Genomic DNA, 17,642 nt, shown 5'->3' on the forward strand with positions numbered 1-17,642 from the left:
AACGCAAAGCACCTGGAGGAGTTAGAAATGTACCTGAAGGATGCGTGTTCTTATTTTTGAAATAAATATTGTTTAAAACAGTAGGAGTGGGCTTCCCTGGTGGCGCAGTGGTTCAGAGTCTGCCTGCCGATGCAGGGGACGCGGGTTCGTGCCCCGGTCCGGGAAGATCCCACATGCCGTGGAGCGGCTAGGCCCGTGAGCCATGGCCGCTGAGCCTGCGCGTCCGGAGCCTGTGCTCCGCAACGGGAGAGGCCACAACAGTGAGAGGCCCGCGTACCGCAAAAAAAAACAAAAACAAAAAAAAACAGTAGGAGTTACAGGAAGACTAGGCACAGTACTAGTTGGGACAAATAAAACAGTAACATCATATCTGCAGGTTTGTTTAAAAACCATATAAAAACCGGTTCTGGTTATTGCCCTCACCACGTGAGGACGAGGAAGCTAGACTGGGGGAGGGGACAGCTGCTGAGGTGTACAGACAGGCCCTCCCCCTCCGCTGGGGCAACTGAACTGGAGCTGTGTCAAGCCCCGAGAGACCATCTGTGAGGCCCCCTTCGCAGGGCGAGCTATCATTTTCAATGGGCAAAGTGTAAGGGGAGCAGGTAATGTTCCACGTGCTTTGTGCTCGGCTTCTGGGGTCAGGGCAGGCTGACTGCAGACGTTCTGGACAACATAGTGGGCAAGGTGGTTGGATGGCTTGCTTTCAAAAGTGACTCTGCCCAACCAAAGGGAAGACGGTAAAATGAATGACAGCAGGTTTCAGAATATTCAGCCCATCTCAGTCAATGAATGAAATGAGTTATTATTTAAGAACAGCCTAGGTGGCAGCAACAACTGGGAAGCAAGGCCTGGTGTTCACCCAAGGCCTGATTCCCAGCCTGTGGCCGGTGGACCTAACTGAGCACCCATCCGACTTCCTAAACGTCAGGAAGAAATGCTCTCTCATCTCTACCCCCAGTGCACTGCTGCAGACCTCTGACTCATTAAACACCCCAGCCCACCACGCCATCTCCCAACACCATGGGGCTCGTAAGACCAAGTACCACCTTCTCCTTTCCTGACAATACTGCCATGAGGAGTGAGAGTCGGTGTTGACTAAGACGGGAATGAAGATTGTTTTCATCCTCCTGCCAGTGGGAACATGTTTTCTTCCCAGAGCACCCACTCTTTGGAAGAACATAGTCTCTTCTGAGCTCCTTCCTCCAGCCTAACCCCCGGCACCCTGAAGCCCAGGACCCACTGATGGGTGTGAAAACACATGAGCTCCCTGGGGCTTGGAGAAGAGCTCTTGACAGGCCTTTCCGGAGACGACAGCGGGCCGGGTCTGCACACCCCTGCTGCCTCCTCTGGGTAACATGACTTGCCTTTTCTCTGTCTGCTCGGAGCCAGAGGCCTGTCTGTACTGCTGTTCGTGAGTCATTTGGTAGCAGGGAAGAGGAAGCACAGGGTCCTCTCCTGTATCCCAGTGCTCAAAATGGACACGGTCTCCTGAGGGGGAGTAACAGAGACAAAGTTCACTTGCATATGTTGAGTCCTCTTCCCGGTGGTGCTGCCCTTTCCTCAGCTCTTTTCCGTGATAAGCCCATCCTGCTTGGGATCTCAACAGAGGAGCAAAGAGAGAAATAAAATGGGATCGGAGGACAGAAGCCTTTTTTTTTTTTTTTTTAACATTATTGGAGTATAACTGCTTTAAACTGTATAACAGTTTCTGCTGTATAACAAAGTGAATCAGTTATACATATATCCCCATATCTCTTCCCTCTTGCATCTCCCTCCCTCCCACCCTCCCTGTCCCACCCCTCTAGGTGGGCACAAAGCACTGAGCTGATCTCCCTGGACAGAAGCCTTCTTGAGGACTCGAAGGACACCAGCTCAAGTGTTCCTTCTGAGATGTTTGTGAGCAGGGTCTGGGGCAGAGGGAGAGAAAATAGATGGGAATTCCTGTCTTCCCCCAAAGGGATGAAAAGAAGGGGATTTATGGAAATCTGTCAGATGTCCCCAGAGGCAGGCCGTCTGCGGGAAATTGCTCGTGCCTCCACGTGACTTGGGAAGAACTCCCATCCTTGTCCAGCCTCCATCTTCTTGAGGGAGGAGAGAAACTTTTGGGAACTGCACTCTGGAGACTCAGAGACACGAGAGGAGACAGAGAAAGCAAGGGAGGGCCAGGAGCCCAACCTCCAAATCCAGTGGATGTTTCACATGGCTCCCACGAGGAGGAGTGAAGATTTTAGGTCAGGGTTTGGTTCTTCTGTGGCCATCAAGGAAAAGAAAGGGACGGGGAGGGCCTCCGGCAGTAACGCGCTCCACGCCGCTGCCTCAGTTACTCCAGGCCCTCCAGGCCCGGTTAGCCAGAGGCAAAGCCAGAGAAGGCTGGGGCCTCAGCCTGTCTCCTTCAGAGCTTCACAGGCCACGACCCGAGGGCAACTCCTCCCCACGCAGCCTCAGGCAGGGAAGAGCGCTCTCCTACCTCTGCTCAGCTCTGCACTGCTCCTCTCGTGGGCTGGCTCCCTTTCCTACCCCGACACCAGTTAGCAGCAGGGACTTGGGCAAGTCAAATTATATCTCAGGTTTTCCACCTGTAAAATGGGGCTAGAGGGCTTCCCTGGTGGCGCAGTGGTTGGGAGTCCGCCTGCCGATGCAGGGGACACGGGTTCGTGCCCCGGTCCGGGAAGATCCCACATGCCGCAGAACGGCTGGGCCCGTGAGCCATGGCCGCTGAGCCTGCGCGTCCGGAGTCTGTGCTCCGCAACGGGAGAGGCCACAACAGTGAGAGGCCCGCATATCACAAAAAAAATTAAAAATGGGGCTAGAGAGGATGGTTAATGCATCTATTCATGTATTCATCAATAAGAAGTTTGTGATTAAACAATGTCTATTTGCTAAGCAGGTACCTTAACCTCTTAACATGCTTCAGTGCAGTTCTCTTATTTTTCTCCACTTTTTCCCATCACATTCTGTTTTTCTCAACCTCCACCCACCCCCAGGGTCCGCTGCTTCTACTTTTTCTTCTTCCTTTTATCCTCATGATGTTTCTCTTCATTTTTCCCCCCGTGATTCTATTTTTAGAGTGTTTCTACAAGAAATCGGAGGGTCAGAGTGATCATAAGCGATATCTACCCACTTTGTTATCTCCAGGCAAGTCTGTGCTTAAAAGATCAGAGGACATAGTTCAGAGCCCAGTCTCAGGATGCATTTCAGCTTCTCTCGTCCTCAAGGTCTCACTTACCCCCTGTTCAATACTACACTCCTTTTCCTCTTTACCTTTTGAGTCACATCTCAGCTGTAAAGCACCTTTGTGGGGACAGAACTGTTGGGACGTTTAACCCAAAATGACATAGTTCAACATCCTAGACCATAAGTATATTAGTTTCAGTGTAAAAACAACAATCAGGAACAAGAAAGGACAAGAGGCCATGGCAGTTAAGAGGGTTTGAATTCTATAAAAATCAACAAAAAGAGAACAAATAAGCAAAATCCCACAAGCATAACCCTTCTGGAGTCACAATTTGATAGACTATCTCAATTGATCTGAAAAGTCCATTGAACAGGGAGTTGTGGAATCATAGGCCCCTCTTGCTGGAAAAGCCCTTCCTTAGATGTCATTGAGTCCAACCTTTCACACCAAGTTGGTAGTCCACGTGGCATAATGTCTGTGCTCTGCTGATGGTCGTTGAATAATAGGTGGTGGTCATTCAGCCTTGGTTCCTATGTCACCATATACAGAATTCCTCTCCAAAGCCATTTTCCCAGGCCCTTAGGTAGGGAGCAGGCCAGGTCAATGCTTGGACAGGGCCTGGTGCCCCAGAATGTGCCCCTTTTGATCTATTTGAACCTGCCAAGGTAGCTTATGGTCTTGATAGAGGCCATGTGCTCTAATGGGCAGGTCACCCGACAAGGAAGCAGATTTCAAAACCTGCAGCATCTTTTTTTTTCCTTCTCCAGATGGCAAGAGGCAGGAGATCCAACTAAAGAGAAGAGGATCCGACAGCAGGTTGCTGACCCAGCGTACAGCACAGCTGCCCTCTCCTGTAGAATGGGAAGAAGTCACCTTGTGTGCCTCTCTGTACCGTCATCCTCAATGCTCGGTAGAGACCTCAGAGGAAGGATTATTGTTAGCAAGTAGCCATAATTCCAAGAAGCCACCACCTATTAAGGAGGTTCTGATGGATGCTTTTCTCTCCCTGCAGAAAACAAGACCCTTCTATCTTGGAAAAATCTGGCAAATGTTCCATCGAGGCTGCTGAGGAAGGAAGCTATGGTGGTTTGAAGGAAGAAACCCTGCCTGGAAAACAAGAGCAACACGGGGAGGGGACTGCAGTCCTGTCTCAGCCATGTGGGCTTGGACATGTCCTGTAGCATTCTGGGACTTCTCTTTCTCCATCTATCACACAAGGGGGGCTCTGAAGACCTTCCCACTTCACCAATCTTGCCTTCACCTGGAGTAAACGCTGCCATCCTTGTTCTCGTGGGTCTTCCACCAGCCCCAAGGCTCCCTTCAGCCCTGCTGATCCCAGAGGGCTACTCCTAGCCCCTCAGACAAGAATCTACTTTCCTTCCCTTTTGAGGATTGATAGTGCTCAGAAATCAGCTGATTTGGGGGACCAACATGGAAAAAAAACACTACAAGGAAACCCTTTGATAAGTCCTCCACCTATACACACATCTACACACACACACACACAAATACAGACACACATACCCAATCGGTGAAGTGTAAACATTTTCCCTTCTGTGTATCAGACCTCTTTTACCCTTTCTAATTGCCAGTGTATTCGGAGAAAATTCAGTTCCACCAACAGAAAAGCACTGCTTCCTCTTAGGGAACTTAGCCAAACCTCCGTGTTCGGGGGTGACTCTGGGCTCAGGTTGAATGAAGCTAAAGGTTCTAACACCCCTCAACTGCAGCCCCTAAATGCAGACTCTACCAGCTGAGACTGAGGCAGCAACTAGCTAGACAGTGCCAGGGCCCAGATCCCTCCCTCCAGGCTCGTCCACCTCCACTGCCCACACGCCCACCCCTAGATATGTTGTTCTGTAATGGTGGGTGCCTGCTCCAGCCTGCCTGTCTGCCTGCCTAGAGTGCTGTGGACTTGTTCTGTAACGTACGGTGTGTGTGTATGTCTGACTCTGTGGTTTACTGCAAATAAAAATGGTAGCAGATGGCTGGCCTCTGACCTCCTGGTGGGTTGTTTTTCATGCCATGGCTTGAGAAATCAGGATTGTCTGGTCAGCCAAGAGCACTGGAGCTGTGCATGTTTCTCTAGACTATTCTGTAGCCTCTCCACAGTTGCCCGCTGCTGGGGGAGCCGGGTACCACTGATATGCCAAGACAGGGAAGAAGGGAAACTCTACTGCCACTTTCCTGAGATTGAAGGAGGGGGAGAGGAAGCCAGAAATTCTGTTAAAGAAGCACCTGCTAAACATTTTAGGTACACAATGTCACTGACATCTGAAGAGTCCCTTACGAAGTGGTTAGCATTTTATAGATTAGGAAACGATGCAGAAAAAGGGATGCGCTTGCTCAGCAAGTAGCACGATAAGTATCCTAGTGCTGTCTCTCTCATACCCCCAGATTCAGGTTCTTGCCTCTAAACTAGTGTTTCTCCAAGTGTGGCCCATGGACTGCTCACCATCAGAAACATTTGGGAGTCCAGATTCCTGCACCCGACTCAGATCTCCTGAATCACGATCTCTGAGAGTAGGACCCTGAGACCTGACATTTATAATGTTATAAATATAACATTTATAACTGTTGATAGATCCCTGTGCCTCCGAAAGCTGGAGAACCATTGTACCACACCTGCTAGAGGGCAGGACCACTCTGGGAGGAGCCTGCAGAAGAGCACACTTAGACAGAAGAGACCGGGAGAGGAAGCTGGTCTGCAATGAAAGGGCGAAGGGGAAGCGAGGCCGTGGACTCCACATCAGAGTTGGCTGCCCCTCGCCCCAGAGCTCAGACCCCAAGAACAAGTCCCTCAGCTGGTCTCCAGGTGGAGGCTGTCCTGAGCCAAGGGTCCAAGGTCACACCTGGATGTGGCTGGGCAAGGAGGTGCGGGTCCAACACAGCAGCCTCGGGGACTGGGCGCTGCCGTGGGGCAGCAGCCCCCGAGGATGGAGCCGAGGACGCTTGTCAGCTGCTCACCGCAGGCTCCTGCTGCCTTCTCAGCCCCCATCTCCCCGCCCAGCCTGGCCTGACTGGCCACTCCCCAGGGTTTGAAGAGCCATTGCTGTCTGCTCTCCAGGCTCTTCCTGCCACGAAAGCCCTGGAACTCACACCTGGAACCCTCAGTCTCCATGTCCCTGCTGTCATCCCCGGGGCTGGGCATGGACTCCAACCTCAGGGAATCTACGCAAAATGTTACTCACTCCTACCCATTCCCTCCCCCTTCCACCTGGATCTACCGAGTTCTATTTTGTGCCTCTGAGTCTAGATGGAGGTTTCTGAAATGTTGGTTAGGATGTTTGAGGCAGGGCCACTGTGAGACAGATGCATAATTGCTACTTGGGGGCAGAAGGAAATGCTGGAAATAGCTTAGCTGCCCACTCAGCTGGGGAGGTTCAGCTATCACCCTCCCAGCTGAAACACTAACTATGCATGAAAAATATTTTCCTCAAGAAAACGGCTTTTCTAGAGGCAAGAATTCAAGAAAACCCCTCTTGGACAGAATTTCATGTTACCAAATCAGCAAAACACTGAAATTATGAATCTGGAAAATTGTTTATGATACTGAATTCTTATAGTGAGAGTTTTCTTGAATCTCTGTAGCTAACAAAAGAATTGGGTAAACGAGGAGAATGCTGGTGCATTCAAGAACAAAGGCCTTAAGCAGTTGTGTTTGTGTTTTAAACAATAGTGAAGAATGAGCCATTTGCTGTTAACATTTACAAGATTTTCTAACACAGGGGACCATGTTCCTGCTCCTTCCCCCACGTAACAGGTTACTGTGTGCCCTTAAAAGTAATAAAACTGACTTTGTTTTTAGATGTTCTTCCCTCCCACTTTCCATTAAACCAGACTATCCCATATTATTCAGAAATATTTCTGGATCTAAAACTCTAAAGCCATTCACGGGGGGGTGGGGACAAAAAGTCAAAAGGCGGCAAAAAGTGGTGATGGAAGCAGCAAAGAAAGATCCGCGAGATCAGAAGGACATGGTCATGGTTTCAGAATGGGAGGGCTCCCAGAGAGCACTTAGCCCTTCCTCCAGACAGAGCCAGATTCCCCAGCACCGCATCTGTCTGTGCACACCCACATCTGCTTGAAGATTTCCGCTGATGGGCAGCCCACCACCTTCCCAGGAAGCCCATTCGGGAGTGGTTTTCTGAGCCTTAGATAGGCTCCTCTTGCACCCAAATCCGCCGGCCATTCACTCCCATCGTTGGGCCCTGACTTGGCCACTAGCGACACAAAACAAATCTCTCCTCTCTTCTCCAGGACAGCTTTCAGATATTTGGAAACAGCTCCCTTGTCCTAACTCTTTATTTTTTTTCCCTCCAGACTAAACATCCTCTAAATCCTTGAATCATCCCTTATATGTCATGACTCCCAGACCCTAAGCTATTCTCGCAACTTTCTGTGGAGCGACTGACAACAGTTTGCCAAGGTCCCTCTTAAACTGTGATTCCCAGAACTGAACACAGCACAGAAACAGGTGGACAAGTGCAGAGCCGCATCCTCGCTCTGGATGCCACGTTAGCTTTCTTTGGCACCTGTATCACCCTGCTAATTCATCCTGCTCTCACAGCAGACATCTCCTATCCTCTAATGAGTGCTAATAACGACCATGGGTGTGGTGCTTCACAGATCACAAAGTCCTTTCAGAAACATGGTCTCTTTTACTCCTCACTACAGCCCAGTGAAGTTGATTAAAAATGAGGAAACTAAGGTTTTTTCAAAGCCATATGGCCAGGCTCAAGCCAAATCCAGGCTCCTCTAAACACACCCATGTTGTCTTCTCACTTGAACCTCTGTTAAGGCCAAGAAAGTCTCCCTGGCTTCATTTGTTAATGTCTATTCAAAATCTTTTTTTTTTTTTTTTCCTGTTCCACTTTGTCCTGTTAATTTCTTCCCATCCTTTATCCTATCTCCATCTTTTGACTTCCATTTCTGCCACCCCTGACATTAAAGGGAAGACACCAAGTCAGAGAGAGAAGGCAACAGAAGAGGACGAAGTGCCCAACAGGGAGAGCCTTTGGGAGGGAGGAGCTGGAAGGGAGCATCTCAGAGAAGAATGGGTAATGTGGGGTGGCAGATGCATGTTGAACAGGGATATTGGGAGAGTGGGTTCCTGGTCCCATCCAGCTTGGCTGGCTCTGTTACCCAAGGCTAGCCACCTAGCCTCTCAAAGTCTCACTTTCTGAGAAGGAAGCATCTCCGTGAGACTAGTCAATTCCCAAGACCTTCCCCAGTTTTATGAATCTAATAGGTAAAAAAGACCTTATCATGAATCCAACAGTTCCTCTTTTCTTTCAACTCAATGAAGATATTGAACATCAGACTCAAAATATTGCACATGACTTTCCTCTGCTAAAATAAAGAAAAGCAAAGATGGCTTGGGGTCATGGCAATAAGCAACATTTATTTCATCTGATTGCCAGCCCTGGTTTTTATTGGGGGGAGGGGAGAGAAGGATTGCAACAGCTACCTCTCAAGAAGTAGGACCCAAAGACTAAGCAGGGGCTGAACTAGAGGCTCTGGAGCTGTCGCCTGACACCCTCTTCACATCAGAGGACTGAGGGTCCCACAATGAACAGCCCTTTCCACAGTGGCCACTTAGATGATGTGGAAAAGGAAAGAAACTCCTACTTGTTAAGCAACTCTTGTGTGCCTTCCTGGGGCAGTCACATGATAAGTGTTCTTAGATCGTTGCACTAAGGAAATATCATCCCATGTCTTTATTCTTCCAGAGTGGAGCCGTTCAATCGAAATATAATGTGAGCCACATCTGTAAGTTTAAATTTCCTAATAGGCATGTAAAAGGAGTAAAGCGGAACAGGTGAAATTCACTTTAATCAAATATTTTATTTAGCTCAGCATATCCCAAATATTGGGTTGGCCAAAAAGTTTGTTCGGGTTTTTCATGTTATAGAAAAACCCGAACGGACTTTTGGGCCAGCCCAATATTATCATTTCAACCTGTATTCAATATAAAAATTATTCATGAGTTACTTAACATTATTTTTTTCATACTAAGTCTTCAAAATCCAGTATTTAATTTACATTGGCAGCACTAGCCTGGGGTCAGTGGCTACCAGGTTGGACAGAGAAGCTCCCATAGCATCTGGTGCCTCCCTATCACAGCACTTCTCAAACTACATCTCAATTGCCTGTTTCATGGTCTGCACTATCCATCAGACTGGAGCTCTGAGAGGCCAGGGATTGTGAAGTTAACTGATATGTTCCCAGCTCAGTGCTTAACATGAATATAACAGGCCCTTGAATATTTGCCAAGGAAGGAAGGAATACAAGCTCACATACCCAATCAGTACAGGGAAGAGCTTGGGTCTGAAACCATGTCCATCTGGTGACAAAATGCACCATCATCTCACTATATCATGCTGCCACCTAAACTTCAGGAAGCGTTATAAAAAGAGCGTGGTCTTTTATGGCAAACAGACAGGTTCAAGCTTCAGCTAGGAGACCAGTGATGGGGAACTCACTACAGAAGTTATCAGAGTGATTTTGCGCTAGTTACCTTAGTTCTCTTAGCCCTAATTTTCTCATCTCTAAAATGAGGATGATGGTATTTACCTCTCAGAGAACTATGAAGAGGACATGTATCTTGCAAATATTAGACTTTCTATAAATGTTAGTTTCTTTTCCTTGTCTAATTAAATGGAAATAAAACATTCTTCTCTGGCCAAGGTTTAATCATGCAGCAGCTTTGACCCTATCTAGAAAGGGGAAAGTAATGAAAAGCAAACCAAACTTTGAGAAAGGGAGCCAGCTCCTACCATCTGCCTCCTTGTTTGTTCTTTAAAAAGCTCCACAAAATGCAGATCCTAGCCCAGGCAGCCCGTGAATTGTGAGGGTGCTAGAGATCCCCTTGCTCTGCTGGCAGGTAGCTACACACTGCCTGATTTCTAACCTTTGCCTCCGGGATCCTAGCATTTAACCCTCCTCTGCCCCGAAGCCAGTAGAATCCACCTTCGCTGTCCTGAGGTCTCGCGAGACTGGAAACCGTAAGAAGCACCCGCGGTGCAGCAGTGCAGGTTGAGAAGGGGCCCGGTGAACACTCGGAGATTCAGTCAGGAGGCCTGACTTCTAGCTGGGGTCTGACCTTCAGGGAAGGAAAAGACTCCTCTAACCCAAGATCCTAGCAGGAGCTTAGGCCGAGGGACAGTTGGTGTGTGCCAACTGGTCATTGTCTTGATCAGAAAGCATTTATCAAAACTAAACCCTCCCTCCTAGCGTAGTTCCTACCACCCACCCTCCCCTGGCACATGCCCCCCAGAGCTGTCCCATCTCCGTGGCTCCGTCCTCTGCCTGCCGGGCCCTCCTCCTTCTCCCCGTCTGCACTTGCCAGTAGACCTTCCCTCTCTCAGCCCTACCACGACCGAGGACAACGCACGCACATGCGCGCGCGCGCACACACACACACACACACACCTCACCATACACATATACCCCACCCATCTTTTTTCTACCCACCCCACTTTGCCTAAAAGTCTTTCCTACCTCATTTCTACCACCAGCATGATCAACACACACACGCACACATGCACACACGCATACATAGCACCTCCACTACCACACACTCACACCCACATTCACTACCACCACTTACTACGGACACATAGGCTTACTCCCGTTAGCATGCGCGCGCGCGCGCACACACACACACACACACACACACACACACACACAGGCACATACACATCACAACCTTCCACTTGTCCTCCCACCCTTACACATATACACACAGAATAATCACCTACCTCAGAGCATTTGATCTCCTGAGTTCTGAAGACTTTTATCTTTCTCACCTAGATTAGAGTCATTCATATACAAACACCTCTTATCTCCTCTACTTGACCATGAGCCCTCGAGGACAGAATCTGTTTCTCTTTTTATTTCTGTAACCAGCACAGTGCTTGGTTCATGGGTGGGACTCACTGATTATTTCTGAATGAATCGAGGAATCAATATGGGTCTCTATGGCCTAAGTGAGCCAATAGGGGAGAACCAACTGTGTAGGCCCTGGGGGCTGGGGGGACTGTCTTTGGTGGCCGGTCCTGCCTGATCCTGTTCCGCTGCTTCAATTTCATTCCAAGGGAAATATTTGCTCTGGGAACAAATAAAATGTGAATATGTTCTAATCTGTTGCAAAGATACACAGAGCCTTCAGCCTGACGCTTAGCTCTCTGAGGACACTTCAGAGAACTGTGAAAATAAAATGTCCAGGGTGGGAGCAGGAAAAGCGTAACTCTTTCCTCCTGAGAGAGAAGAGCAGATGAAGCCAGGATGGTAAGTTCCCCCTGGAATATCTCTAAATAAAACCTCCTGGGGCCTGTCAGCATCCCATACATGACAGGTGATCAAGATTTTCTTTCCTATCATTCTACAGATTCAGAAGTGCCTGGGATCTGAAAACACACCAACACACTCCCATCAGAAATCTTTACTTGATGTCCATGGTGAGCTAATGGAGAAATCTACCTCCCAGGAATGCGTGGGAGTTGAACCAAACTTTCTCCAGCTCCCTGGCCCACTGAAGCTAGCCTTCCGCCCACCCAAGCATCACATGCCCTGTATCTGTGTGCCTACGTTTTAGCAAACATGCAGCACGGTTGGAGAAGTCAGAAATATAAAAATTCCTAGTGGCAGAAAATTCGGAAGAGATCTTTGTATTTTGTTTGTTTCCTACTAAGGAATTCTTAGAAGTTCAGAACCTTCCATAATAAGCTGTCATCGGATACAGTTGTTTCCGAATAAGGCCTCAGCTTTGATTGCAGGGTTTTAAAGTGTCTGAGGGAGGAATGCAATGTTTCAGCGTTCTCTTAGCCCAGCCCTGTCCCCCACCAGGCTGGGGGATGCGGGCGTGGGAAGCACAGCGTTGAACTATCAGTTATGGAAACCCAGTGTGTGCAAATTAAACCATTTATTAAACGCCTGAAGAGAGATCGCTTAAGATCCCTGCAGTGGATTCTGAAAATATAACCCAGGACTCCCCCTTCATTTCCATATCCTGTTAAGCGTGAGTCTTCTGGGTTGGGCTGTCCTGAGGACAGGCACAACTATTTAGAATTCTGGGTCAGGAACATGCCTTAGCAACTCCTCAGGGCTCAGCCTCAGCTACCACTTCCTTCCCCTTACTTGGTGTTCAGTTCCTCTCAACAAACTGCAGGTGAGCCATGACGGTGTCCTCATCCACCTCAGTTTGTAAGTGAGGAATCTGAGGCTCAGAGAGGCCAAGCAACTTGCCCTGAGATAGCTCAGCTCGAGTCAGAATTCTGATTTGCTGACCCCAAAGCTCCTTCCCCGGGGACCGCTTCACCAAGGGAACCGCCCTGCACAGAAGACAATGTCTGCCCATTCCTACCAGTTTTTATTCAAAGCAACTGCTACTCTCTACTCATTAGATCCTCTATCTTTTAACACATGTAATTTAAAAGCCAAGCAATACTAACCCAATCAATTCAAATGACTTTTTGAAAACCTCTATGTTTCCTTTGAAAACTGTCTTTTAGATTCCCCCATTACCAAGTGGAACTGCAAGACCTCCCTGATGTTGATAACACCCTTGTGCTCTGAGTTTTATTGCCTCTCCCAGGAGCCAGATGGATGCCTCTGGCCCAGCCCTTCCTTTGCCTGACAGCTGTCATTCACAATGGGAGGGAGCCTTTGACCCTCATCTGAGATAGGCAACAAAGTATGGCCAGATTTCCAACAGTCACACCTATACTCACACACACACACACACACACACACACACACACACACACACAATGTTCATGGTAGTGTTGTTTCTAACCTCAAAAAATTGGAAACAGCCTAATATCCAACAGCAGGGAAACAAGTAAATGATGTTATAGCCATAAGAAGATACATTAGGCAAAACTTAAAAATGGAATTTATGAAGAATGTTTAATGCCCTGGGGGACATGTCTATGATATCATGCTAGGTAAAATGCAAAGTTATGTTAAAAAAAAATCTCCATTATGAAAAACAGTGCCCCCCCCCCACCAGAAAAAGACAGGGAAAAAATATGTTTAAATGTCAACAGTATTCATTTCTAGAATTATGGGTATCTGTTCATTTATTTTTAATTGTTTTTTGTATTTTCCTAATTGTACACAATGGGTATATAATGATTTTATAATCTGTAATGTTTTAAAAACTTTTCAAAGATGGAATTCCCAGTTTGGGTGAATTAAGAAAACTCATTTAAAAAATTAAAAACAATTTGAGGGAAACTAAGAAAGCGAGTATTAAATATCCAAAATTTCTCTGATTGGAATTAGGCCATAAATTTAAAAAAATTTTAAGTATCATGATAGATACGCATGACTGCCTGTTGAAAAGAACAAATTCTACTTCTGATCCCCACTCCCTTAACAAGTAATAATGTACCAAGTCTTTAAAAATAACAAATGTAACAGTGTGCAGGATTCTGTTACTTGTCGGTGGAAAACAGCTTGAATTGACCTCTACCATTCATGGTCAGGCTTGATGAAGGGCCCCTGGAAGAAATCCCTGGTGTTGGGGGGGCAGGGAGGCAGGGGGAGGAGCAAACACAAGCCTCCTCCCCAACCTGGCGTGTGCTTAATCACTTACTCACTGAAGGGATTTAGACCTCCTTTCTTCCTCCTCTCTGCCAGCCAGCAGAGGCAGAAAGCAGTAGCAGAAGGGTGTGCTGGGTTGATGCCAGTCATTCTGAGGCACTCAGAGCACCAGCAGCCCATAGACAGCCTTCCCCATCCTTCCTGTGGACTCCGTCCTGTTTATTTGCACTTTGGAGTGATCTGGCCCTGGACAAGAAGGCATCTAACAGATGCTTTTCCGATCCCCCTATCTCTTCATCTGAAAGCTGCATGATTTTCCTCTCACCTCTCTGCTCTGATGCGCTTCAAGCCACCCTTCACCCATTTGATTTGTCTTCTGCAGATTTCCCCTCTCCACTTGCCCCTCCCCTACTCCAGAACTACTTACCTTGGCTCCCTCTTGCTCAAGGAATCAGATCCAGATTCCTCAGATCACCAACACACAGTCCCTACCCAACTCCCTCCAAACTCACCCTCCTCTGCCCTTCACCTCCCCCACCCTCCCTACCACCCACCCCTGCATCCAGCCCAGCCCTCTGGTATGGCAGGCTGCATTTCAGTGGCCCTCAGAAGTCCCATCCAATGGAAAGAAATGTTCCTTTACTAAAATGGAATAATGGAGTCTTGTCCAAATTGTGCTCAAAGATACAATTTTCCCCAACGTTAAGTTTTCTCCCATCAACTTTTGTTAAACCTTTGGCACCAGCAGCTCTGCCTAGCGCTAGTGAGAGCCTACAGATGGCAAAGCAAAAAAACAAGTCCCTGGTGAAAATTCATGGAAAAGCCTCAGGAAGAGCCCATCACGTGTCTTCAACAGCTTGTTTATTTCACAGACATGTGCTCATGCTTGTGGTATTATATGTACATGTAAAATAAATTATCATTTTCTACTAATAAAATTGTTATTGGTTCATGTGATAGAATTATATACCACATGCTTTTGTGGTAGTCTTTTTAATGATTTTTTATTTTTTTTATTTTTTGAATTTTATTTATTTTTTTATACAGCAGGTTCTTATTAGTTATCCATTTCATACACATCAGTGTATACATGTCAATCCCAATCACCCAATTCATCACACCACCACCACCCCTGCCCCCACCGTTTTCCCCCTTTGGTGTCCGTACGTTTGTTCTCTACATCTGTGTCTCAGTTTCTGCCCTGCAAACCGGTTCATCTGTACCATTTTTCTAGGTGTGGTAGTCTTTAAAAAAAAAAAAAAAACTTCGTGGTCTGCTAAGAAAATTATCATTGCTATGAGCCAGGACACCTGGGTGACTTTACAAACCATTGCTTCAGACACATGACACCCGTTTTCCGCCAACATATCACACACTCAGGCACATTTGTGCCTTTATCACCCTGTTCTGCCTATGATCTCTAAACCCCTCTGCATTCCGCAAGGTCCCATTCAAACAGCACAGCCTTCATGAAGGCTTTCTGCCCTCTGTCCCGCGATACAACCCGGCTCCTTTAGTTCCTCCAGAAATCAAAGAAGAAGAAACACTAGACATCAGAGAAAAGTAGTTAAGAAGAAAGCACTAAGTGAAATCTACAAGGGAGGAAATAACACATTGAGAAGTAAAATGTTGGGAACTCTTTAATTTACCAGGGTTGGTGGGGGCGGATACTGAAAGAATCAGTAGGGGTCATGAAAGGTTAGCACCTAGTGGCTACAGTCATACAGAGAAGAGGGGAGGGAGAAGATGTATTACGTTTTTACTCTATGCCAGACATTCCGTTATGTGCTTTTTGAATATTGTATTTATTCCTCCTCGGAAACCTTAAGGTTTGCATTATCATCTCTATTCTACAAATGATAAGACTGAGTCTCAGAGAGACTGAATATGCCCAAATTCACCCACTGAGCAAGTGGCAGCGCCATAAGGGAAATCCAGGTTCACTGCCCACACCTACTAGGCACTGGATATCGTCACTCAGGCTGTCACTGAACAATCCAACAGCTCTGTGAGGCAGGAGTTGTGATTCCCGTTTTTCGAGTAGGAGACTGATGTGCAGAGCAGTGAAATGGCCTGCCAACAGTCACGTAGTTATGATACCGGCCAGGGTTCTTGGCCTTCCACAAGCAAGAGAAATTGACTAAAGTCCGGACAAGAAATTCCGGCAAGGCTCTATTGGGGTCCCTGCTGCAGCAGAGGGAAGCAAAAACAAGTAATCTGTTCCCTTGCTCACTCCCCAAGGGGGTTGGCGAGCTGGTCCCTTATATGGGGCGAGGGTAGGGGTGGGCCCAGGGGTCGGGCCAGAGGGGGGGCTTAGGTGATCTGCCCACCCCTTTGGTGGTGTTGAGTGCAGGGGGCATGCACAGTATGCTGCTTTTGCTCCTGACACCCTGTTTTTGCTTCCAGATCTACAGAAGCGGCAGTTGGGGTCTTTTTGGTCTTTTTGTATCTTGTGTCAAGAATTTGCCCCAACTGCGCGTGCACGCTGTTATCTTTAGTCCCTTATGGTTTCTTTGTATTTTGTTCCTCGAGGAGACGTTTGTCCAGGTGCAAGCACTGCAGCAGAGGGTCCCAGATCCCAGCCTGTGTCAGTTAGTAGTGATGGAGGTGAGCTAAGAAGTGGGCGTTTGGCTTCATGTTCAACCTTGATTCACCACACAAGGAGTGCAGATGTAACTTAGTAACTGCAAGAGAAGGCTGTGAATCCGGGAAGCAGAGGGAGGTAGTTTAACCCACTGAAGATCTTTGAATAAATCAAGAACTGGTTCCAGACGGGAGGCTATAGAGCTATTACCATATTACCATATGGATTACCTCGTTACCATTTACATTTGCAAGGTGTACACATAGTTGTAAATGAATGCTGCCTGCATTCCAGTCAGGATGCGTGGGTTGGAAAGGATAAAACATGGATCCCGTAATGAGAAAGTACATCTTGTCATTGAAGGCAGTTTAACATATAGGGAGGAAGAGGAAGACCATATTTAGCTTTTATATTCTATTGTGGCTGAGACAACCTTGTCAGGACAAACCCTGAGGTCAGTTACTTGGTTCAAGATGAACATTCCTAGGTGGGAAGGCCCAGCTGAAACCCAGATAAATATCCGAAGCAATTAGGTTATGGAGAAAGGAGCAAGAAGAGTGAGGAAAGGGGCTTCCCTGGTGGCGCAGTGGTTGAGAGTCCGCCTGCCGATGCAGAGGACACAGGTTCATGCCCTGGTCCGGGAAGATACCACATACCGCGGAGCGGCTGGGCCCGTGAGCCATGGCCGCTGAGCCTGCGCGTCCGGAGCCTGTGCTCTGCAACGGGAGAGGCCACAACAGTGAGAGGCCCGCATAGCGCAAAAAAAAAAAAAAGAGTGAGGAAAGATTTCAAAGGTAGTTCAAGTCAAAGGGCACATGAAATCCTCCCAACCAGGATGCTACCTGATGAAGAAAACTCCTCAGTGGTCAGACTGAAATGTTGATCTTTCTTGTCTGCCTGAAGGATATGGTCTAGGTGCCCTGGAGTCTATCCCAGAAAGCTGGCCACACTTAGGAGCAGGCAGGCCCAAGGAGAAACAGAAAGCTGTTCAAGATTGCCAGCCCAATGGGCAAGGGGGCACCTGTCGGGGAGGATGTCGGTTGAACAAGTCAATGAGGAGGCTGATCCCCTCCTTCTGAACAAGGCCTGGATTTCCAAAATGCAAATGGGAGATTGGGGTGTTCTGGTGCAGTATGAATTGCTCTGGGTTGCGAAGGGCTGTGACGAGGCTGTAGGGTCTCACCAAATTCCATGCCACCCCAGATCTGGCTGAAATGAAAGGCAGTGTCCCAGGGCCCAGGTGTTGCTGCTAAGAAAATGCAACACCTCTCTCAGCCCACAACCTGAGCTAGGCAGAGCCCAGGTCACATGCTTCTCAGTCCTCGCCTACCA

General features: G+C 47.8%; 1 protein-coding gene across 5 annotated transcripts in view; it reads left to right on the forward strand.

Moving 5' to 3' along the window:
• Positions 1-5,168, forward strand: part of DGKG (diacylglycerol kinase gamma) — a 128,119-nt gene extending 122,951 nt beyond the window's left edge. For 3 of the 5 annotated variants that reach the window (XM_060010980.1, XM_060010981.1, XM_060010984.1), the window contains one exon: positions 3,943-4,085. Coding sequence is in view for 2 of the 5 variants with exons in the window: in XM_069540643.1 (XP_069396744.1) it covers positions 3,943-4,085; positions 4,188-4,267 (223 nt within the window). In the remaining 3 variants the exon portion in view is untranslated. Of the gene's footprint in view, positions 1-3,942; positions 4,086-4,187 lie in introns of those variants that run through there. The other 2 variants (XM_060010983.1, XM_069540643.1) reach the window with 1 other exon arrangement.
• Positions 5,169-17,642: the final 12,474 nt, after the last annotated feature.

Source organism: Delphinus delphis, chromosome 4, assembly GCF_949987515.2.
Source record: "Delphinus delphis chromosome 4, mDelDel1.2, whole genome shotgun sequence".
Taxonomy (NCBI): Eukaryota; Metazoa; Chordata; class Mammalia; order Artiodactyla; family Delphinidae; genus Delphinus; species Delphinus delphis.